Here is a 23,967-nt window from a genome sequence, read left to right as displayed (position 1 = left end):
TTATGCCGTGGACCCAGGTCCACCTTGCAAGGTGGACCTGGGTCTACATTCACATACACTATACTCTACATTCACATACACTATACTGTACATTCACACTTTGTAAACTCCACATTCACATACACTATACTCTACATTCACACTTTGTAAACTCTACATTCACACATTACATGATTATATGATACTCTACATTAACACTTTGTAAACTCCACATTCACACATTACAAGATTATATGTTTAGTAACTATATTACCACTGTTATGCATTCACACATTCAAAACTCTATATTCACAGGTCCTATACTCCATATTCACAACTTGAAAACTTCACATTCACACATTACAGGGCTACAAGTTGCTAGAACTTCTTAACTCTATTACAGATTCACACAATCATAACTGTACATTCACGATTCCTACACTCTACATTCACACTTTGAAACCTCTACATTCACACATTTTTGGGCAACTCTACATTCACACAATCATAACTGTACATTCACGATTCCTATACTCTACATTCACACTTTGAAACCTCTACATTCACACATTTTTGGACAACTCTATATTCGGCAATATGTTTACTAATTAAAAAAAAAAAAGAAAAAAAAAGAAACAAAAACGACGTAGTTTTGGACCCAAGTCCACCTTGCAATGTGGACCTGGGTCCACAGCATAATTTGCCGTCATCCGGATATTGGGCTAATTGAGAAGGTATTAACCCATCCAAATTATTGGATTCAGATGGCCCAACTAATTACTAAACATAGGCCCAAAAATTGATACAATAATTTGGGGTTCAGCCCATATAATTAGGCATATAGGACAGTTCTTGAAAAGTGTGGCCCACTAAGTTTATGGATGAGTCACAATAACAAGGCAACCTTATGGAGTAATATTTTGCTTTGAATGTTGGGCTATGAAGAAGGGATGAAACTAACAAAATTATTGGATTCACAGCCTACTTAAATCTTGGATTGGTAGTCCAACCTTAATTTTTGGTACATCTCAAGAGAATATAATAGCCAAAGACCTTGTGGTCTAGTGCCACCCGGTGTCCTGGTTAACACTCCCACATGAATGATGGGAGTGTGTTTAAGCTTCAGTGGAGGCAATTGTTGACTCGTTGTGCTTCAGTAGTACTAAAAAAAAAGTGATTCAAAAAAAAAGAGAATATAATAGTGCAATTGAGTCAAAAAAAACTTATATAACAGGTTAAATCATCCACATTTCGACACGTGATACTTTAATTTTTTTTTTTTTAACTTTTTATTTATTTATTACATTATTACAAAAAAAAAAAAACATAACAGCCACTGGCTGTTCGGTGAAGACAGCCGATGGCTGCCTCGTTAAAGACTGTCTGGCGAAGACAACTGGTGGCTGCCTCATTAAAGGCTGTCCGGCGAGAACAGCCATGACTGTAAAAAATGAGGTCCAGATCTGAACTTCCATAAAATCCAGATCTGGACCTCAAAGGCATGGAATGAGGGCGGCGACCATGGCCGCCCCCATCGTTCCAAACAACCATGGACGGCCATGGCTGTCCGAGACCATCTCCAGACAGCCATGGCCATCTAAAAAAAAATTTATATTACAATTGAATTGCAATTACATTCTACTAAACACCCAAAATATGAAGTTTCTCATCCACTAAATCAATGCCTACGTTGCACCTCATTGGCTCATTTGATTCTTGGTTCATCTATTTAGTTGCTTTACTTGGGTTGAAATGGGGATTGGGGAGTGGGACAGTAACGTAAACCCAAATGTGTACATGTAAAACTGGTAAGAAATAGCGGAATTTCCGAAACAGCCCCCTCGATAAACAAGAAATTACGAGGCGTAACCTTCCGGGAAGGGTTTTTCTCTCTCCTAGCCGACTTCGCATACATACTCTTTAACCCCAGCCTCCATCTCTCTCTCTCTTTCTTGTTCCTCTTCCTAACAGAGGGAGGAAAACAATTCCAATCTCTCTCTCTCTCTATCTCCTCACGTACTGGTATAGATACATACACGGATCTGTACCTATATCCCGGTTAGGTTTCGATTTTTGGGTGCGGCGGTGAGGTTTGATTGCGCAGCGGAGAGGATTGAGGTATGCAGTCTGATCAGACAGGGTTGAGCTTGAGACCAGGTGGCGGAAACCGAGGAGGAAGTAGAGTGCTCGGCCCTCGCTTTGATACCTCGTTATCAGCCAATTGTGATCTCCCGCTGCTTCGCCCCCATGGCGGTTCTTCTGCTCTCTCTTCATTCAAGGTCGATTCTTTTCTCCGGTTTCCGGATCTGCCGCGTATTTCCTATCTGTGCCTCGTTTTTGCTCGGAATGTTTGTGTGTTTGTATTGATTCATTGGATTTTGAGGAATTAAACTCGTTTTTGTGTGTATCTATGTGTGGATAGGGCTTTTAGGGTGGATAGAGTTCTGATCAAATGAAGTCTGGCCACTTGTTTACTTTTGCTTCTTTTTTTAGATGCCTGATGCTGCAATGTATATACACATAGAGCCTGACATATATGTAGGTGTATTTGGAATCAAGTCGGATGTTGATTGAAATATAGGATTGATGTGGTTTATAGTGTCTATTTTTTTTCTCATAGTTGCAAATCCAACCCACTTTGTTTCATATTGCACACCTTTCTGAGTTTGCAATCATTGGTGGTGTGTGGATGTATTTGATACTAAAGTTTCACCTTTACTAAAATGTACCATGTGTTTTGTATTTAGACACCCCTAAAAAGAAAAAAAACACCAAATCGCCAACCCAGTATGCGAAATTGAAGAATGACTGGTGCATCAATTATACCACTAAAGTTCAAATCTTTCTTTTAAAATGTTATCTACTTGTCCTTGTATATGAGTGAGCCAAATCTACAGTGAAGAGGTAAGACTATATTTTTTTTTGGAAGAGTTGTCTCTTCTGTGCACTAATAGTCTATATAACCTGTCAGTACTAATATTAACTTTTGCTTGTGATTTACTTTTCTTGGTTGACTGAAAACTGTTTTATGTTGTCGTCCTAATTCTTGGCAGCACACTTAAGAGATGTGTATCTGCTGTAAATATGGACGCAGAGCAATGTGTAGGCTTTAGGAGGGCATGTAAAGAGTCTTTATTGCCCTTAAAGATCCCTTCAGACATAGAATTTATCTGTACAATATACCTATACCATGATTAATTCATAAATTGAAACCACTGATGACTGCTATAGAGTTTATCCTGTTGACAATCTATATTAAGAAAGCATTGTTGTTTCACATTATATTCTGTGATCTCATTCTATTAATCATTGTAGACTGGAGAGTCCCGATTTGAGGGCCAGGAGCGGATTCGATATACTCGTGACCGGCTTCTTCAACTGAGAGAGGTATGACTGTATGACTTGTATTTGCTATAGAATATTTGTTTTGCCTACACTATTAATTTACCCTAAATTATGCTGTTATCTATTGCATGTTACAGAGGACTGATAGACTCCTTTATTACAATTGTATTTGTTGGTTAAGTTATTGGTATTATCCCTTCCTGTAGCATGCAGTCTATCTACTGATCCCTTCAGTTTTGGTTAAAATCATCCTAGTGTTTTTGCAAATAGGAATTGCTCTTGTTCTATTCTTTGTGATTTTGCCTTTTTTTTTGTTAAAAAAATACTTTTGCTTTAAAGTGCCCTTTTCACTTTTTACCAGGTAGTTAACATCCCAGAGGATATTCTGAAAGCTAAACAGGAGGTTGAAGCTGAATTCTTTGGTGAAGATGCCAATCGTGGTCGTGCAGAAAGCAATGTAAGTCTCTACCAGACTTGATTTTAGAAATTTTCTTTCTCCCCTTCTCTTTTTGTGTATATTTTGATGATATGGTGTGGCATTTCTCCTACAATTATCTTAAGCTATTCTAAATCTACTGCAGCTGCAAACTCAATCTCAGAGTCGTTATTCTGAGCCAGATAATCGTGACTGGCGGAATAGGTCAGCACAATTTTCTGCCCCTGCAGATGAAAGGTCATGGGATTCGATGAAAGAGAACAAAGAATTTGGTGGCAGGATGGGTGAGCAACTCAACGCACAATTTGGGAGAGTCCAGATCTCTTCTAACCAAGCGGTAATTCTTTTAATATGGTAGCATTGCTCTTATATTTGTTTGTATATTTGCATCAAAACTGTATCGATTTGGTTCCAATAACCTGCTTTGCAGTACAAGTTCATCATTCAGTGCTTTGCAATGATTTTATGCCTCATGAAGCTATTGTTTCTTAATACTAGAGGATACTTTCATTATGTTGAGGTCATTAAGTAGAGCTAGGGTCTATGAATATAGTAAGCATGCAATACTTGTATTATATAGTCTGTTCATTGTTTGTGAAATTCTGCATTGGTTGATCTATTTTTGATGTTTTTGAACCAGGGAGGACCTACTCCTGCCCTTATCAAAGCTGAGGTGCCATGGTCTGCTAGAAGGGGAAATCTTTCTGACAAGGATCGTGTTTTGAAAACAGTGAAGGGGTAATTCATGGGTTTTTTGTTGATTTATTTTACTCTATATATTTTTTTGCGTAAGCATAGTTCTGTGTGTTGTTGATTAATCTTATCTCCCCTATGATAAATGGAACACATGCACTTGTGATTTTTAACCTGATATTCAGAAAAGTAAAGCTTCTAATGGCATGTATATTTTTGGAGGTGCTTGAAGAATCTGAAAACACATACACATTATTCACATCTTTAGAAATCCATTAAGGCAAATCTTTCTGTTAGGCTGCACAGTTTGTTTTATTTCATGTTTAGCCAGATATGACAACTACCAGTTTGTTAGCTTTTGCTGGTACTAATGATTTTACTTATATTGCAGCATACTTAACAAGTTGACTCCAGAAAAATTTGATCTACTTAAAGGTCAGCTTATTGATGCTGGGATAACAACTGCTGACATTTTAAAGGTTCTTACATGACTTGTATTACTTGGCTGTATTTTCCTCTTTCTGGGTTTCTTTAATGCTTCAGTTGTTCTGAGTGACATTTCTATTTTCATTCCATAATGTATAAATTTTATGACTTGGCTGCTTACATATTCTTTTGTCCTTCAGGGAGTTATTGCTTTAATATTTGACAAGGCTGTACTGGAGCCCACCTTTTGCCCAATGTATGCCCAATTGTGCTCTGATCTGAATGAGAAGCTGCCTCCATTTCCATCTGATGAACCTGGTGGGAAAGAAATCACGTTTAAGAGAGTGCTCCTGAATAATTGCCAGGAGGCATTTGAAGGCTCTGACAAGTTGAGGGAAGAGGCCCGACAAATGACTGCTCCTGATCAGGATTCAGAACGCAGAGATAAAGAAAGGATGATTAAACTGCGCACTCTTGGGAACATACGTCTTATTGGGGAGCTCTTGAAACAAAAAATGGTTCCTGAGAAGATTGTTCATCACATTGTTCAGGTTCATCTAGGCTCCATTTTATTACCTTATATATGCTAATTTTCTGTTTTACATTCTTCCCTTTGGTCGCCAGATGATTTGGTCATTATCATTGTGCAATTATCTTACATCTTCTATTACCCAAATAGGAACTGTTAGGTCAAGACCCAAAAAGTTGTCCCGAAGAGGAAAATGTTGAAGCTATCTGCCACTTCTTCAACACCATTGGTAAACAGCTTGATCAGAACCAGAAGTCGAAACATATCAATGATATGTACTTCAACCGATTGAAAGAACTATCCACTAACCCTCAACTTGCTCCACGACTTAGGTTCATGGTTCGTGATGTTCTTGACTTGCGGACAAATAACTGGGTCCCACGACGTGAGGAGGTGATCAATGATTTATTCTGTAGTTTTTGGCTAATCAAGGTGTGTATGCTTGATGCTTACTCAGTATTTTTTATTTACAGGTGAAAGCCAAAACTATTACTGAGATTCACTCTGAAGCAGAGAAGAATTTGGGGTTGCGTCCTGGTGCTACTGCAAGTATTAGGAATCCACGTGGTGTTGCTCCAGGTCCTCAAGGGAGTATGAGCCCTATTGGCTTCCCTAATCGTATGATGCCAGGGATGCCAGGGGCAAGGAAGATGCCTGGGATGCCTGGATTTGATAATGACAACTGGGAATTCCCAAGGAATCGGTCCATGCCGAGAGGTGATGGATCAATGATGCAATCTGCTGGCCGTGCTCAACCACCACTCATTGGCAAGTCACCATCATCAAACCAAATGCTTCTTCCTCAAGGTAGTGGTGGTCTTGTGAGTGGCAGGACTAGTGCTCTCTTATCCGGTAGTGGTGCGTCTCCTGTTCGCCCAGTTAACTATGGTCAACCACTTGATTCTGCATCCCAAATTCCTGCTCCAGTAAGACAGCCTCCAGCTGCATCTGTGCCACAAGCCACTGAAAAGCCACAGGCTACAGGAGCAAAACTTGGTCCTGATGAACTCAAGAGGAAAACAGTTGCACTTCTAGATGAATACTTCAGTGTTCGGCTTTTGGATGAAGCGTTACAGTGCGTTGAGGAACTAAAATCTCCTGCTTACTATACTGAGGTTGTAAAGCAAGCTATTGCCCTTGGATTGGACAAAAGCCCGCCCTGTGTCGATCCTGTTGTAAAACTTCTCGAATATTTGTTTGAAAAGAAGATCTTTGACTCAAATGTTTTGGGAAGCGGTTGTCAGAAATTTGCATCTCTGTTGGATGACCTAGCCATGGATTTGCCTAAAGCACCAACCAATTTTGGCGACATCATTGGAAGACTTGTTCTGGCTGGTGGAATTAACTTCAGCATCGTGAATGAGATCCTGAAGAATATCGGTGACAACTTCTACTTAAAGGATGTTTTTTCTGCTGTAATGAGGGTTGTTAGCTCAAGTCCATCTGGGAATGCAATTTTGGATTCACAGGCAACCAACGTTGAGGCATGCCGGGGTTTGCTCCAGTAAAGCCTCTACCCCATCCCCTCGTAGACGGAAAACCTGAACTCACTCATCAATGAAATTCCCATAGGAGCAGCAGCAGAGCAACTCGACCACATACAATATCAGCTGGAGCTGCAAATCTCTGGCTTCATAGTGAGTTGTATATTTCTCGAGGTGGTAGTTATTGTGTTTGATAAAGGGAGGAAGACATTAAAAGATTTTGGTCTCAACTGTGGTTAATTTTATATCACGTCCCGAGGTAAAGGGTCCTTCTTGTGACCCGTTTGTTTTTATATTTCATTAGTTTTTTTCCCCCTTCTTTCTTTTTCTCTAAAAAATTTATCTCTCCCTGACTAGTAAAATTTCTAAGTTTTGCCGAACTTGTGAGCTCATAATGTGACTGTTCCCTCCATTATAGCATTTTTGATTGAGATATTCTTGTACTTGTGCTGGGATAGCAATGTTGTGTGGTTGTTATACATACTATATAGCACAGGAATAAGATTCTGCTTTGCGGTTATAGCTGTTCTGGTTTTCCTTGTTCTCACAGTTATACATACATTTTCACCATTTTGTTCTCTGTGTTCTATTACTGTTACATTCTTTTTCTGCTTGCCAATCATATTATACCATCGACTTGAGTCTATCTTGTAAGGTGTAACCATCACAATTTACATACTGAATGCTTAGAATAGTCTTATCTTGTAAGGTATACCCATTACAATTTACATACTGAATGTTCACAATTTGAATTGTGAACATTCAGTATGTAAATTGTGAACATTTAGTATATAAATTGTGAATATTTAGTATGTAAATTGTGTATTTTGGACTTAGGTCCATGCATGGTGAATCTGTGTTCATAGAATAATTTGCCCCTTACGGGGTTTAATTGCTTGTTGCCTAATGCACATGCTTCCTGGTCTGTGTGTTTTAAGACGGATGGAATGGAAAGTTCACTCATAAGTTTGGTCTGTGTTTTAAGACGGGTCGAATAGAAAGTTCACTCATTAGCTAGCAATTGATGTGCTAGTGATGAGGCACATTGGTGGAGATGTGCTACTTATGTGTAGGGGTGTTAGCGAGTGCTTTTGACAAACTATTTGTGTTCTTGTTTGATGTCTGAACATTGACAAGATACGAACATGTTTGTTAACGTTTGTGAACGTGTTAGCGGATATTAACAAACACTAATGAACGCTTAACAAATGAACACGAACAAACGAATATAAACACTTCAAAATTCTTAAAAACGAAAAATCTCCGTTTGTTTACATTCGGTTCGTTAACAACCATACTTATGTGTTTATGATTGTACTTGTGAGTTTACTTGTTTGTTGACCTACACATATATTAGATTAGATTCTTTGGTCTACGTGTGTATGATTGTACTTGGAGCTGACCAAGCCGAAAGTTACAATTTTCGGACAAAATGACGCAGTACCAGATATGCTCATGGCCGAAAGGTGTAAATGCTAATGTCAAACTTGGCAACTTTTACTCAATTAAATATGGTTCGTTGACTAAAGTTTTGCTGGGTTAATGATGTTTGGTGTTTTTAATACACTGATTTGATTCATATCATTGCGTGGAGCATCTTAGTTCTATTTTGTTGAGTTATGAGCCAGTGGTGTAATTGAGTTGAGTGAGTCATGATCTTCGGTAAATTGGCTGTTAGTTGATAGCAGTTTTTTAAATTTTAGCGTTTTGAAGTAATAAGTTGTTACAAAAAACTAATTAATCAATGTTTACCAAAAGACCAAGAGCAAACTCTTACGAACTTAACTTTATGGTTACCAAGTCCAACTTAACCGTTCAACCTAATTGGCGCATTGGCCATGAATTTTAGTTAATCACAATTCTTTATTTGTTGAAACCATATATAGAGATCGGACACCTTATGCCTAATTAATCGTTAATGCAATTGTTAATTGATATACAACCATGCATTAAAATTTGTGTGTTTATACACACCAAGTTATAATAACCACAAAATGCTTTATTTAATTGGTCCGATTGCCCCCAAATCTCCTTTTGCTGCTTCTCCCGACCGGATGAACAAACCCTAGCTCTCCGTTTGGGAGAAAATGGCCAAAATTAAACCTCAAACAATCTCCTTCCTCACAATCCTGGTTCTGTCCTTCCAATGTCGCAAACTTTACGCGGACGGGAAACTCATCGACGTGAAAAGCGTCGAAGAGATTCATCGGAAAACGCCGCCGCCGCCGCCGCAGCAGCTTTTATCCAAAAGCGGCGAATTGTTTGAGGAGATGAAGAAGCAGATGCCGTTTTCGTTACCGGCACGGAGCCTTAGAGGTGTGTTCGCGTCTCACGGAGGGAGCAAGTCGCGGCGGCGGCGGCGGCGACGGCGGAGGAGCCACCGTTCCGGAGGTTCCGGGGATAACCTCCGCCGTGGATCCAGGCATTTCATAGCCATTAATGTTTCCATGGTTTTGGTTTTTCTGTTTTTCATATCATGAGGGGATCGGATTGGATCATTTTTGTGTACAGGTTTTGAGGAACAAATTGTACATTTTTTGATCCGTTCGATTTGTAATGAGCTGTGTTGGTCCCGGTCTGTGTGAGACCATATGACGGTTCTCAATTTGTGAAAAGAATCGTGAAGAGAAAACAGTTAAAAGTCTTCTCAAATAATAAATGTTGTATTTATAGTGTGTCAAGAGACCGGTATCGAGCGTGCGGCATGAGCGCAGTGTGGGAGTCATGCACTGGGCCGATCGTTGGCCCAAGGCGCGTAGAACGGCAATTTATATCGTGGGCCATTGTGCACCCCGTACCAAAACGAAGTCGTTTTGGTCATTTTAATTAACGGTTTGTTTTTTTTGGAAATCACGTTTCCTGTTTTGGTTGGTCTATGTATTTATGTTAATATTCTGTGTATTCTTTGAAGTCATTCTGTGTATTGTAGACATGTATTCATGTTAGAGGTACTTAAACATAGGTTGTGACGTGTTTTGTATATTTGAATGTTAGAAGGATGATTTCTGTGTAGTTGTATCAATATTCTGTGTATTCCCTCAAGTCATTCCGTGTATTTTAGACAAGGATTCTGTGTAATCCTAAAGTCATTCGCGTCAACCGTCCACTAACATTTAAAACGACGTTGTTTCGGACCAGGGTCCACTATATAAGGATTCACGAAGAACGGGTGGCCAACGCCCTGTGACTATCACTACGAGGGTGTTTTTAGGCCCCAAGGTCGGACAGACTACCACCCTGGGAAAACATTGCTTGATGTAATATCTCAAGTTTACATGGACACACAAAAAGGTTAACAACACTAGAAAAACCTTTCTGGCGTTTAATTTGTGTTATACAAGAGCGGAGTTTATCTATATACACTGACGCACATTGTTTCTTGATTTTCATCGTCATATAAGTGAATTTGTTAATAAATATTTTTTTTCTTATTTTTTAGAAAATAAATAAGAAAACGAAAATTAAGGGCAGTTAGCTAGTGACCCATTTGTTGGTTGTATATGATGAATTCATGTTTTAGTTTATATATATCCTTCAAGATTATAAGAATATATGTCTTACATACTCTAAAGTTGGCAAGAGTAAAGAAGAAGTTCAATGCACATGTACAAAATGGATGCAACCAACTACTTCTAGTTTATATCGCAAATAATCATCTTCTAGAAGAAGATCATCAAACTGTTTATGGTATTAATTAATGGACAGCGGGACGATATATTAGAGACCCCTGCAATTATCATATCACTTCATCTAAACGTTCTACTTTTTTTATTTGTTACATAATTTCTTTTTTAATTAACTTAAGATCTCTCTTCAAAAAAAAAAAAATTAACTTAAGATCTGATCTGATCAGCTAATTCACCAATAGTCTATAAACATCAGTGTACAATTTAAACCTATTCAAGTGTAACTCATTTTATCCATCAACAAGCATGGATGTATAACACAACATGACACAATCTTTAATTTTAAACTAGTATAAGGAGATATATATAGCATGGGAGAAATAAAGTACATGTTTATATAAAATTTGAAATGTATAAATATATATATATATATATATATATATATATATATATATAATATACGGAGTATAAAGTACACTATTAATCATGTTTGAATATATTATACTACTAGATAGTTGAACTTTTCCTACCGTACCCCTCCCCCACCCCACCATCTACCCTTCATTTTCCTTCATTCTCACATCAACAAATATCACAAGTAACAAGTTTGATACACGTACTGTTGATAAGGACAAAACAACCAACCTGAAAGGGAAAAGAATTGAATGTGCAAAGTGACGCAAAAACACAGCCAAGTAACTAAAACACGATTCTTGTATTTAAAGGTCAGGAAATTCTATTTTTACTAATATTTTTTTCATCAAACCTATTGCACATTATTTTCATCATACTATTTATTTCTGATGTGTAGTTTGTAGACTATTATACAAGAATAAGATTTACACAATATATACACTTGAGTGGTGGGTGCAGGTCCAGTCAATTTTCGAACAATATTCTGTGTCCGTAGGTGCTGGTTTACACGAGTTTAGTCGGGAGTTTCCATGTCACCAAAAGAAAAAGAAAATGTGCAAAGCTGGTAGGTTAATTGAGATTCATCAGCTGTTGCAGGAAGCTTAGCTTGAAGGCAATGGAGACTGTGCAACCAACAATACATTTAGGTACAACAAAGCTACTGCGAAAGAGACAGAAGAATACCCACACTAACCTCCATTCCCTTCCTTAAAACTGCAACTTCCCCGCCACTCATCGCCACCATTCTCCGCCATGGAAGCCAGCGCAGGACTCGTCGCCGGTTCCCATAATCGAAACGAGCTCGTTGTCATTCAAGGCCATGAAGAGGTAATATAATTGATTGTCTTCTCCTTTTGTATATTCACTTCTCAGTAGCTTAAACCATTTCATGGCCCCATTATGAACACTACAAAGAGAAAGTTTGAATTGCAACAGAGAATTTTGTTATTTGTAACCGAATTTGTAATGGAATGTATTCTGTTGGTAAAACACTAGGTACACCTCAATTGTAATGGAATTTGAGTTCAGTTGCAAACTTTGCAATAAATTTAGCAAACCTATGATCAAAGTTACAAAAATGGGCTAGGGGTTAGTCTGGAGCGCCTAGTGCCTAGACGATCACCTAAGTCACCTAGTTCACCGCGACCTAGTCCGCCTAGTCTGTCCCGACTTATTTGGGCGCCTAGGCCGCCGCTTACAACTACAATTTTGCCAAAATTCTAGGTGGTCGGCCACCGCATACCGCCTAGATGATCACCTAAGCTGCCTAGTTCGCCTCGACCTAGTCGGCGCGCCTAGGTCGCCTAGTCTGTTGCGACCTATTCAGCGCCTAGGCCGCTTAAAACTATGATTTTGCCAAAATTCTAGGTTGTCGGCCACCGCCTAGTGCCTAGACTATCGCCTAAGCGGCCTAGTTCGCTGCGACCCATTCGCCTAGGCCGCTTAATTTGCTCGCGACGTATTCGGTGCCTAGGCCGCCTAGACCGCTTAGATTGACAATTCCGTCGAAATTCTAGGCGGCCAGCCACTGCCTAGCACCTATGTATGGATTATTACGGGTTGTTTTTGCAACATTTGTTCTCCACTATCCTATAGAGCTTTCTTGTGAGGGAATTTTGTGGTTTGTGAGCAAGATAATACTAATAATAATGTGATTAAATGCAGCGTAAGACAGTGAAGGATTTGACCGGACAAGTTTGTGAGATATGTGGCGATGAAGTAGGGCTTACCGTAGACGGCGATCTCTTCGTCGCCTGCAACGAGTGTGGGTTTCCGGCGTGCCGGCCGTGCTATGAATACGAGAGAAGAGAAGGAACCCAGCTCTGCCCTCAATGCAAGACCAGATACAAACGTCTCAAAGGTAACAAATTAAATCTGTTCACCACAGATCACATGCATTCTCGGATAATAATTGCGTGTTTTTCTTGTCATTCATAACAAATTTCGTTCTTATGATGAAAGGGAGTCCGAGGGTGGAGGGAGATGACGATGAGGAAGACGATGATGACATCGAGCAAGAATTCAAGATTGACGACGAGAAAAACAGGAACAGAAACATAGTAGAAACCATACTCCATGGCAAAATGAGCTATGGAAGAGGGCCGGATATTGAAGATTCTGCGGCTTCACAGTACCCTCCTGTCATCGCCGGCGTCCGTTCCCGTCCGGTGAGCGGGGAATTCCCAATCTCTAATGGAGATCAGATGGTGGGGCACAAAAGAATCCATCCTTACCCAGTCATGGAGCCAAGATGGGATAATGATGATAATAAGAAAGACAACTGGAAAGAGAGAATGGATGACTGGAAAATGCATCAGCAAGGCCACCTGGGACAGGAACATGATGACTTTGCTGATACTGACATGGCCATGTAAGTATCAACACGCCTCCTCATATGTGCGTGCTTCATCTGAACTAAAAATTTAAGCTGATAGTTGGATTGCACATTTATATTTATATATTATATGCTCATAAATAATGCAGAGTGGATGAAGCAAGACAGCCATTATCAAGAAAGGTACCCATTGCATCAAGCAAGATCAACCCTTACCGTATGGTGATCATAGCCAGGCTGGTTATCTTAGCTCTCTTCCTCCGCTACCGAATCCTTAACCCAGTCCACGACGCCATTGGTCTCTGGCTAACCTCCATCGTCTGCGAGATCTGGTTTGCCTTCTCATGGATCCTTGATCAGTTCCCCAAATGGTTCCCCATCGACCGCGAAACCTACCTCGATCGCCTCTCTTTCAGGTTTGTTTCAACTAAAAAATTAAATCAGACCAGAGTAACCTTACTCCAATCCAACCAAGTTATTCGAGCTAGCTGTTGATTTGGTAATCATAAAGTTACAAGTTTAACTCCAGCCTGAATGGTGTATTAACTTCGATGGTTTGAGCTGATTAGTTATATGGGTAGCCTAATTTTTTTTACCTTATTGTTGGGGTCTTTTGCTAGCTAGAGGCAGGGTCATAATGCAGGTTGTGCACACCCTGACTAGTTTACAGTCATTTGCCGGTCAGAGTTACAAACTTGAATTTACCTAATGCACACCCCGCCTTAGTAATTGCGGAGTTTCCTCATAATAATAATAAGTAATAAAAAAAAATAAGTTACAAACCTGAGTCTATTGACCTTTGTAGTTTGGGGTAGTTGTCAATCATGAGCAACCTTAGGTTGATTTACCTTTTTGTAATCTTTGGTTGGTAAAAGTCACAAGATAGTTTATCCCGTGGCCACTTTCGAATAGTGACCGAGAATAAGGATTCTTTTACTTTCTTGTGGTTATTTGCTATTAGGTCACAAGCAATGTTTATTCAATGCATACTATTGAGTAGTAGCAACATAACATATATAACTAACTAAACTTATGATGTAGGTACGAGAAGGAAGGAGAACCAAACATGTTAGCTCCAGTGGACATCTTTGTGAGTACAGTGGATCCATTTAAGGAACCTCCTCTTGTCACGGCCAACACAATCCTCTCAATACTGGCAATGGACTACCCAGTTGATAAAATCTCATGCTATATATCTGACGATGGAGCTTCAAATTGCACCTTTGAGGCTCTCTCAGAGACTGCAGAATTTGCCCGGAAATGGGTTCCCTTCTGCAAGAAGTTTGCCATAGAGCCTCGAGCCCCAGAGATGTACTTTTCCCAGAAAATTGACTATCTCAAGGATAAAGTTCAGCCAACATTCGTCAAAGAGAGACGAGCTATGAAGGTATATATTCTGATATCAAACTGAAAGATTCAATTTTTTTTTTTAAGATGACTAGAGAAATTGACAGTTATTATGTAAAGGTGTACACTGAGTAGGGATGTTAATCGGACCAGCCCGCTTAGTTTCGGGTTAGTCCTGTCGAACTGTCGGGCTTATTTTTGGGTTCGATTTTGTCCTAATCTTAAACTTCATGTAGTCGGGCTTATCGGACGACCTGAACTATTTGAAATTTTGAACTAAAATTGCAAACTAAGAGACACTGAGTAACCCTATCTTGTTACCTTAGTTGGTAAAGGACCACGAGATAAACTCGGCTTAAACCAATAAGACTAATAGGCTGCTTCCATTGGAGCCAAACTTATAACCGTGTGGTTATTAAGCTAACCGTCTATCCAACTTAACTATTTTATCTTTTTGTGGTGTCTCGTCAAGAAAGGTGTGTTTGTTTCAATTAAAAGTTTAAACTGATAGCGAGATTATATGTATACAGAGAGAGTATGAGGAGTTCAAGGTGAGAATCAATGCAATGGTGGCAAAAGCCAGTAAAGTTCCTCCGGGAGGATGGATCATGAAAGATGGGACGCCATGGCCAGGAAACAACACCAAGGATCATCCTGGAATGATCCAGGTTTTTCTTGGGCAGAGTGGAGGCACAGATGTGGAAGGAAATGAACTGCCTCGCCTGGTTTATGTATCTCGTGAGAAGAGGCCTGGGTTCCAACATCACAAGAAAGCTGGTGCCATGAATGCCCTGGTAAACACAACATTTGTCATTTGTACTACAATACAACATTATCTGTTCATGTTTGGTTAAGGATGTCTCTCAATCGTTATATCGTGGACCTGGTTCATTGTGGACTCTGATCCAATATACAGTATTTGATTTCATAAGTTACAGAATTCATGTTCATAATGCACAGAATTATATAGTTGACGACACATAAACACTTAACATAATACACATACACATTATGGAATTGAAATTCATAATGTACAGAATTATATGGATTTATATTGTATTTGTGTGGTTGATATGATGAAATGGAATGCAAATTGCAGGTTCGTGTGGCAGGAGTTCTTACCAATGCTCCCTTCATGCTTAACTTGGACTGCGACCATTACATAAACAACAGCAAAGCTGTGAGAGAAGCAATGTGTTTCTTGATGGACCAAACAACTGGTAGAAAAATTTGTTATGTCCAGTTTCCTCAAAGATTTGATGGTATAGACAGACATGACAGATATGCAAACAGAAACACTGTCTTCTTTGATGTAATTAGATCCACCCACAAACCCTAATTCTTGCTAAGATATATCTATCAATGGTTTCTTCTCCAAACCCTAATTTTGTTTTGGTTTCTGGGCAGATTAACATGAAAGGGCTTGATGGAATACAAGGTCCAGTGTATGTTGGCACAGGATGTGTCTTCAGAAGACAGGCTTTATATGGATATGATCCACCAAAACGTGCCAAGCGTCCGAAAATGGTGACCTGTGACTGCTGCCCATGTTTTGGACGCAAGAGGAAGCTTGACAAGTATGCTAAACATGGAGATGGTGCAAATGTTGAAGGTTCGTTCAGTTTAGGTTACTCTTAGTTGATCGACTCAAATAAAAAAAGTCAATATATAAGGTGCTCTCTTTAGGAGTCGAACTTGTAACCTTATGATTATGGTTACCAAGTGAACAACTTAGCTGAGGTTCCCCCTATAGAACTTTTTTTGGGTGACGAGGGTGGAAGGAAATTCGCAATCAGTTAGTCACTATATGAGACTATGAACTAGGTAAATCCCGCCTTGTGATCCTAGTTAGCAAAAAAATTATAAATCAACCAAGGTGACCTATAACTTACCAACTCGAGAAAGTCAATACGTCCCTCTCTCTAGAAGTCGAATTTGTAACCTTATGGTTACCAATTCAAGTCAAACCAATTTGGTTTGGGTTACCCTATGTTGAAGGTTCTTGAGCTTTGGTACTCTAGCATTTCCATTATATTGATTCTGTTGTCTGAATTAGGGATTATTGATTTGTTGATGCACAGGATTTGATGATGATAAAGAGGCACTGATGTCTGAGATGAACTTTGAGAAGAAATTTGGGCAATCAGCCATCTTTGTGACCTCAACTCTTATGGTGGATGGTGGTGTCCCACCTTCATCCAGCCCAGCAGCTTTGCTCAAGGAAGCCATTCATGTCATCAGCTGTGGCTATGAAGACAAGACAGAATGGGGACTTGAGGTACCATACAAACCCCAAACCAAACACTTCATTCATTCATTAAACCTTCACATCAAAACAACTGTAACCATACTGTTACAAATTTAACTCTCCGAGCCAACCAACTATGAATAACCTAGATTGGTTTAGGTTCTTTATCGACTAAGATCACAATGCGAGATTTACCCAGTGTAGATTCTCAGGTAGTAGTGATTGCGAGTTTCTCTCTTCACTCAATAGTAATCATATTGTTACAAGTTCAACTCCATGTGAAGGCGGACTATTGACCTACTTAATTTGAGCCAATCAGCTATGTATAATCTAGGCTGGTTTACGTTCTTTATCGACTAAGATCACAATGCGAGATTTACCCAGTGTAGATTCTCGGGTAATAGTGATTACGGGTTTCTCTCTTCACTGAATAGTAACCCTAATGTGTGTCAAAAAATGCAGTTAGGGTGGATCTATGGCTCGATCACTGAGGATATCTTGACGGGGTTCAAAATGCATTGTCGAGGCTGGAGATCTGTGTATTGCATGCCTAAACTGGCTGCATTCAAAGGTTCAGCCCCCATCAATCTATCAGATCGTCTGAACCAAGTTCTGAGATGGGCTCTGGGTTCAGTTGAGATCTTTTTCAGCAGACATAGCCCGGTTTGGTATGGGTACAAGGGAGGAAAGCTCAAGTTTCTTGAAAGGTTTTCATATGTTAACACAACTGTGTACCCTTTCACCTCCCTTCCTCTCCTTGCCTACTGCACTCTCCCTGCCATCTGCTTGCTCACAGGAAAATTCATAATGCCAGAGGTAATATTAACTACATCACAAGTTTAGGGATCAACTTAGTTTTATCGAGCTGTTGGACTTATCAATTTTTTTTTTGTCTAGTTAAAAATTATTGGTTTTAACCCTAAAACATTGGTCTATTGGATTTATTGGAAGGGCTCAACTTAAACTTTTTGACATTTCCAAATTTATATGTTAAACTTTCAATTTTAATAAACTGGAGCATTTATACTAATAAATAGAAACTTATAAATCATTAAGTCAATCTAAACATCCATTTTCAAATTCCATCTAAAAAATAATTAATATATTTACACTAAATTATAATAATTATAATAAGTTTTATATCTTTCATTATTTATTTTAATAAAAAATATTTTATTTTTGTTATAAATTTATTAAAAATTACTAAAGAAGTGGTTCAATCGGGCTATCAGGTTAGCTAACTAAATTTTGGATTCACTCGTTTAGACTCTCAAACTATTAATTTTTTATTTACAAATTATACCATGGATCAAAGTTTACCTTCCATTGTAGATCTTGATCCAAAAATAAATTTTATATTCTGTACCTATAGTTGACCGTTTCTGTTTCTGTACCTGTAGATATGACATTATGTGTCAGTAATTATCAAATTATTTGTTTACATGTACAGAAACTGTTAACTGTACAAAATGTGTTAATTGAAGATACAGAATTTTTGTATCAGTTTCACAAATAGTATAACAATGCTATAATTTTTCGACCCTAATTCTAAAAGATTGACATCCCCTGCACACAACACCATGCAACATTCTTAAGATCTATCACATATATATATTGAATGGCTAATGAAAGAAAAAACTTCATTTTCTTGAATGCAACCTGCAGATAAGCACCCTGGCAAGTCTATTCTTCATTGCTCTCTTCCTCTCCATCTTCGCCACGGGCATTCTCGAGCTGCGGTGGAGCGGAGTGAGCATCGAGGAATGGTGGAGGAACGAGCAGTTCTGGGTCATCGGCGGCGTATCCGCGCACCTCTTCGCCGTCGTGCAAGGCCTTCTAAAGGTACTGGCCGGGATCGACACGAATTTCACCGTCACTTCCAAGGCGGTAGACGACGAGGAATTTGGAGAACTATACACCTTCAAATGGACAACACTACTAATCCCGCCCACAACCATCCTGATTATCAACTTGGTTGGGGTTGTTGCTGGCATCTCTGACGCCATCAACAATGGGTCGCAGTCGTGGGGCCCACTGTTCGGGAAACTGTTTTTTGCTTTCTGGGTCATCGTACATTTGTACCCGTTCCTCAAGGGGCTCATGGGACGACAGAACAGAACTCCCACCATTGTTGTCATTTGGTCTGTTCTTCTGGCCTCCATTTTCTCGTTGCTGTGGGTAAGGATCGATCCTTTTGTGCTCAAGACCAAGGGGCCTGATGTGAAGCAATGTGGGATCAATTGTTGATGAATTGAATGATTTGTGGAATCAGGGTTTGATCACAGAATAATATATGCATCTGATCTGCATTGTATTCAATGTGTCAGCAATGTGCATGGACTTAGTTGTACAAGAAAAAAGTGTATGATTGCAGATATGTAAAGATTTTTGTTTAGTGTAAACATTGAACTCAATTTTGCATGTATAAATGTAAGAGTGGTTTTTATGTGCAAACGGTACTCAAAGAGTTGGTTGTATTCATACTTACTGTTTTTTTTTTTTTTTTTTTATAAATTTTATTTTATTTAATTCTTAGTAGGATTTTTTTTTGAACAAAACTTTTAACTTTCATTAATGCATAGCAACAGTATCAGAAATACAACGAGGAATAGCGTCAAAAAACTCAACAAGAGCGAAATCCCTATTACATAACCCTTTACGCGCAAGCACATGGGCTGTCTCGTTGGCACTTCGCCTAACAAAAGTAATGGAACTATCCTTGATACTCCCGAGTAAAAGACGAATATCTTCAATAATTGCTCCAAAAGGAGTAATATTTAAACCCTTCTGCACCGCATTCGTCACTAATTGAGCGTCAGTTTCCAGTACAATACAAGACCACCCTATTTTCTTAATCCAGCTTAACGCCTCCCTAGCACCCATCGCCTCCGCCTCACGAACCGAGTAAACACCCGGAACTTTCCTCATACCCACCCCAACCACCAAAGCCTCCGCATCTCGAACCACCCAACCAAACCCCATTTGACCCCGACCCTCATCCAAAGCCACATCAATATTTACCTTCAAGTGTAATCCGAGAGGCGGATTCCATCGCTCAAAATGATCTGCACCATCGCTCAAAATTCTTAGTAGGATTTAAACCTTACATCCTATTGTTGCTTGAAAAAACAATGCAATTCTTTTTTTAAAAGGCCGGTTGAATTCCCAAGAGCGCGCTCTATACTCCTGACCTGGACAGAGATATGAGAGAATGTAGCATAAGGTCCAATGATACAATTAATATTGTTGTATCATTGTTGAAACATAAACCGATTTTAATAAATATCTCTAATATAATTAAATATACATATTAATTTGACAATTGGGCCGGGTAATTGGTAAGCAAACTACAAATATATATTTCTATTAAGTTCCTTCTAAAGTGTCATGATTAGGGATGACAATGGGTTGTAATTATTATACCATGGATCAAGGTTCATATTATATTGTGAATTCTGATAAAAAAAATTATGTATTTGCAATTAATTTTTATACCATGGGTCAGTGTTCACAGTGCACTGTGGACCTTAATGGATGTGTATGTGTCTTATGTTGTGCGTTTTTGTATCTTGTGTTATGAAAGTTTGTACCTTAAGAGTATGAATTCTGTACGTGAAACAAATTAGTAATTGTGTTTTATGTTATGAATTTTTGTGTCTTGTGTTGTGAAATTTTGTACCTATAAACACAAATTATGTACCTAAATTAGATTTGAAAAATAAGTAAATATATAACATGTGTATGTGTCTTGTGTTGTGATTTTTTCTGTACCTTACGAATATGAATTCTGTACTTTGTCGTTTTGATCCAAGGTCCATAATACTATGTGTGAAAGGGAATATTTTCCGAGTATACCTCCCACTACGTACCGTGTACCTGTTCGGTCTCCGGTCTGGTCACTGAGAGGGATCATTCCAACCTTGACCGACCATTAGCTTGGTATTCCTAACCTAAATGGTCAATGATATAAATTGTCGTCTGCAGTTAACACATTCTGTACATGTAATTAACAATTTATGTATGTGTAAACAAATTGAAAACACATAACATGGTAATGATAGACACATAACGTAGCCAACTGGGTTTTGTTCTCGAAGAAACGACACCAGTGACATATGCCAAAACAAATAATTTCTGGTCATCAACTTGATAAAGACAACAGAGAGGAAGTCGCCTCAGAAATAGTCCGCTCTGAAGACGGATCGATAGAACTGTCTTGCACGTGTAAGAATAAAACTGAAACATATAGGATCTAACCTCCAGCCATAGTTTGTGTTTGTTGTTGCCTGAATGAACTGTGCTGCTTGCTGCCTTTGCTTGAATAAACTGTATTTTTCTCTCACTTCCACTCTATACTCTCTGGATGGTGTATGAGACTGAATTATTGAGCAGTGAGAGGTTGAGGTCCTTAAATAGCTGCAGACCATCAATGCAGCAGAAATCCCAAATGTCTTCCTACAGTTGTTTGTACCACAAATGGTTTGTCTCCCAAATGAAAATGACAGGTTTGGACTTTTATTGGACAAAACCTTTCATCTCCTTATTAGACAAAACCTTTCATTCTCCCACTTGGTGCAAACATTAAACTTAAAGAACAGAATAACACCAACCATAATGATATGTTTTCATTAGTGCGAGTAATATCCATTATGATCAAATGCAAACTGTTTTCAAGTAATTAATTAGGAAACAAGAAAAAAACTTAATGAAAATAAACCATATGTTTATTTCAAATCCAACCTAAATATTTTCTCAATGAATTTAAAGTGTACACACAAAAATGAGAAAATTTCTGAATGCAAAAGAATTTCATTAAAACTGAATGTATACAAATTACAAATTGGGTGAAAGTCCCATCTTTTCAACAAGATCCTTGAATTTAAATGGAGGCATGCCTTTAGTCAAGGGATCTGCTATCATCAACTCAGTACTAATGTGCTCAATGACCACAATTTCTCTTTTAACACGCTCCCTAATAGCTAAGAACTTGATGTCGATGTGTTTGCTTCGACTCCCACTTTTGTCGTTCTTAGTTAGGAAGACTGCAGCTGAGTTGTCACAATAGATTTTTAACGGCTTAGATATGGAATCCATAATCCTAAGCCCAGAGATGAAATTCTTAAGCCACACACCTTGCGAAGTAACTTCGAAACAAGAAACGAACTCGGCTTCCATAGTAGAAGTAGTTATTAAAGATTGTTTAACACTTCTCCATGAGATAGCCCCACCAGCCATGATAAACACGTACCCAGAAGTTGATTTTCGAGAATCAACACAGCCAGCAAAGTCCGCATCAGAATATCCAATAACATCCAAGTTATCTGTCTGCCTAAATCCAAGCTTGTAATCTTTAGTACCTTTGAGGTACCTTAAAACTCTTTTTACAGCTCTCCAGTGGTCCATACCTGGATTATGCAAATATCGTCCTAGCATTCCAACAGCAAAAGCAATGTCTGGTCTCGTACATACTTGAATGTATCCAAGGCACCCAACTGCTTCAGCATATGGAATAGTCTTCATGGATTCTTTCTCCAGGTCACTCTTAGGGCATTGATCCATATTGAATTTATCTCCTTTTGCTATTGGAGCAACATTTGGTGAACAATTTTTCATCTGAAATCTTTCTAAAACTTTGTTTATATAGGTTTCTTGCGATAGACCCAGTATGCCCCGAGATCTATCCCTATGAATCTTTATGCCAATGACATAAGATGCATTACCCATGTCCTTCATATCAAAGTTCTTAAAAAGGAATTGTTTCACGTCACGAAGCATCCCCATATCATTAGCGGCAAGCAAGATATCATCCACGTATAAAACTAGAAAACAAATTTTGCTCCCACTCACCTTATGGTATATACAATGATCAGAGAGATTCTCAACAAAACCAAATGAAGAAATNGATACATAATCCCTGTGGGCAAATTATGATCATAGTTTCGTATTTCATCCTAATTAACACTACAAATACAACAAAATTGCCTGTGGGCAAAATTTTATCATATTACGCAGAGTTAACCACAATATTCTTGCCTTAACTTTATGTGAGTAAAACTTAAGATGTAATTTTGGTAAATTGAAGATGCTGTGGCTACTCTTTAATCGACCAAAATTAAATATTATCACATTGGCAAGAAAATCCTAACAAACAAATTGAACCAAATCATGATAGACAATCCTTAGGTATACTCCCAGGAAAGTTGGTAGGTGCTAAGGCTCCTTTAAAAACCAACTCCTTAGACAGAGTAGCGTCGCAAGGGGACTAGTAGCAATATGACTGAAGGCACTATGACAGTTTCAGCCAGCAAGGCGTTTTAAGCCAGGGCCATAGAACTAGTATTCCTCCCCAAGAAACTTCCCTAATTCATGTGTTCTCATGTTTGAAGTAAAATCGTTTGAGAGTTCTATAAGATTGTTGGTTCACCTATGGATAAGGCTTTTAATAGGGTGAACTATCTTTGTGATTCTTTAATGTGCCCTTAAATAGACACAACCGAAGAGTAATAATATGCTCAATATATCCTTAAAGGCTCTAAATTCACCTAAAAGGCACTATATCATGCATAATAAACATTTAATTCAGACCTAAAAGGCTATAAATTCATCCTAATTAACATGCTTTTCTAAAGGCATAATTATAACAATCAAATAATTATTGCAATAAAGATACATAGCATGCTCATATTATGCATATTATTAATTCATACTTCACAATTAAATTGCATTACTCAAGGCAATTTAATATAATCCTCAATATTTAAAATTCATATAGCAAATGTAGAACTCAATATTTGCTCAAAATTGAATAATAATTTAATGAGGAATTAAATTGAACAATTAAATATAGAAGAAATCCAAAAAATGATGTAGGAAAACACTAAAGCAAGCCCATATATAATTATAGTGAGCCCAAAAGTTAAAGCATGTCCAAATGACTTAAACAATCTAAATGGGCCCAATTATAATTTTTTTTTTTTATATAAGTATAATGGGCTTGGCCGAATTGGGCCAAATCCAAACTAATACAATTTCCCTTTATCATTCTTCTTCCACTAGTTCAAAAATTTTCTTTGACCCATCAAAATAGGGCCAAGCCCAGAACATA

The 23,967-nt window shown here is 38.4% G+C and overlaps 2 protein-coding genes and 1 non-coding gene across 3 annotated transcripts; all 3 read left to right on the top strand.

Moving 5' to 3' along the window:
• Positions 1–1,902: 1,902 nt before the first annotated feature.
• Positions 1,903–7,414, top strand: LOC116025054 (eukaryotic translation initiation factor-like). Its single transcript, XM_031266117.1, has 9 exons — positions 1,903–2,258; positions 3,295–3,366; positions 3,686–3,781; positions 3,906–4,097; positions 4,401–4,498; positions 4,845–4,932; positions 5,080–5,430; positions 5,559–5,801; positions 5,882–7,414. The coding sequence occupies exons 1-9, from the start codon at positions 2,100–2,102 to the stop codon at positions 6,914–6,916; spliced, it is 2,334 nt and encodes a 777-aa protein (XP_031121977.1). The 5' UTR covers positions 1,903–2,099; the 3' UTR covers positions 6,917–7,414.
• Positions 3,038–3,142, top strand: LOC116026375. The gene has a single exon (XR_004099843.1). It is a non-coding gene; the product is annotated as a small nucleolar RNA snoR103 (small nucleolar RNA).
• A 4,199-nt stretch (positions 7,415–11,613) lies between the features above and the next one.
• Positions 11,614–19,345, top strand: LOC116025358 (cellulose synthase A catalytic subunit 7 [UDP-forming]-like). Its single transcript, XM_031266569.1, has 11 exons — positions 11,614–11,760; positions 12,598–12,793; positions 12,895–13,303; positions 13,417–13,683; positions 14,309–14,654; positions 15,145–15,408; positions 15,714–15,926; positions 16,022–16,226; positions 16,696–16,892; positions 17,325–17,678; positions 18,528–19,345. The coding sequence occupies exons 1-11, from the start codon at positions 11,686–11,688 to the stop codon at positions 19,107–19,109; spliced, it is 3,108 nt and encodes a 1,035-aa protein (XP_031122429.1). The 5' UTR covers positions 11,614–11,685; the 3' UTR covers positions 19,110–19,345.
• The last annotated feature ends 4,622 nt before the right edge of the window (positions 19,346–23,967 follow it).

Source organism: Ipomoea triloba, chromosome 7 (genome assembly GCF_003576645.1).
Source record: "Ipomoea triloba cultivar NCNSP0323 chromosome 7, ASM357664v1".
NCBI lineage: Eukaryota > Viridiplantae > Streptophyta > Magnoliopsida > Solanales > Convolvulaceae > Ipomoea > Ipomoea triloba.
This window is presented reverse-complemented; position numbering and strand designations above follow the sequence as displayed.

What these genes read in the sequence shown, in the direction of transcription:
- LOC116025054 (XM_031266117.1), top strand. Translation starts at nt 2,100, where the DNA reads ATGCAGTCTGATCAGACAGGGTTGAGCTTGAGACCAGGTGGCGGAAAC. An exon ending in GGCTTCTTCAACTGAGAGAG is followed by an intron (nt 3,367 to 3,685) that starts GTATGACTGTAT and finishes ACTTTTTACCAG; the next exon opens with GTAGTTAACATCCCAGAGGA. An exon ending in TTGTTCATCACATTGTTCAG is followed by an intron (nt 5,431 to 5,558) that starts GTTCATCTAGGC and finishes TTACCCAAATAG; the next exon opens with GAACTGTTAGGTCAAGACCC.
- LOC116025358 (XM_031266569.1), top strand. Translation starts at nt 11,686, where the DNA reads ATGGAAGCCAGCGCAGGACTCGTCGCCGGTTCCCATAATCGAAACGAG. An exon ending in GCTGATACTGACATGGCCAT is followed by an intron (nt 13,304 to 13,416) that starts GTAAGTATCAAC and finishes TAAATAATGCAG; the next exon opens with AGTGGATGAAGCAAGACAGC. An exon ending in AGACAGAATGGGGACTTGAG is followed by an intron (nt 16,893 to 17,324) that starts GTACCATACAAA and finishes CAAAAAATGCAG; the next exon opens with TTAGGGTGGATCTATGGCTC.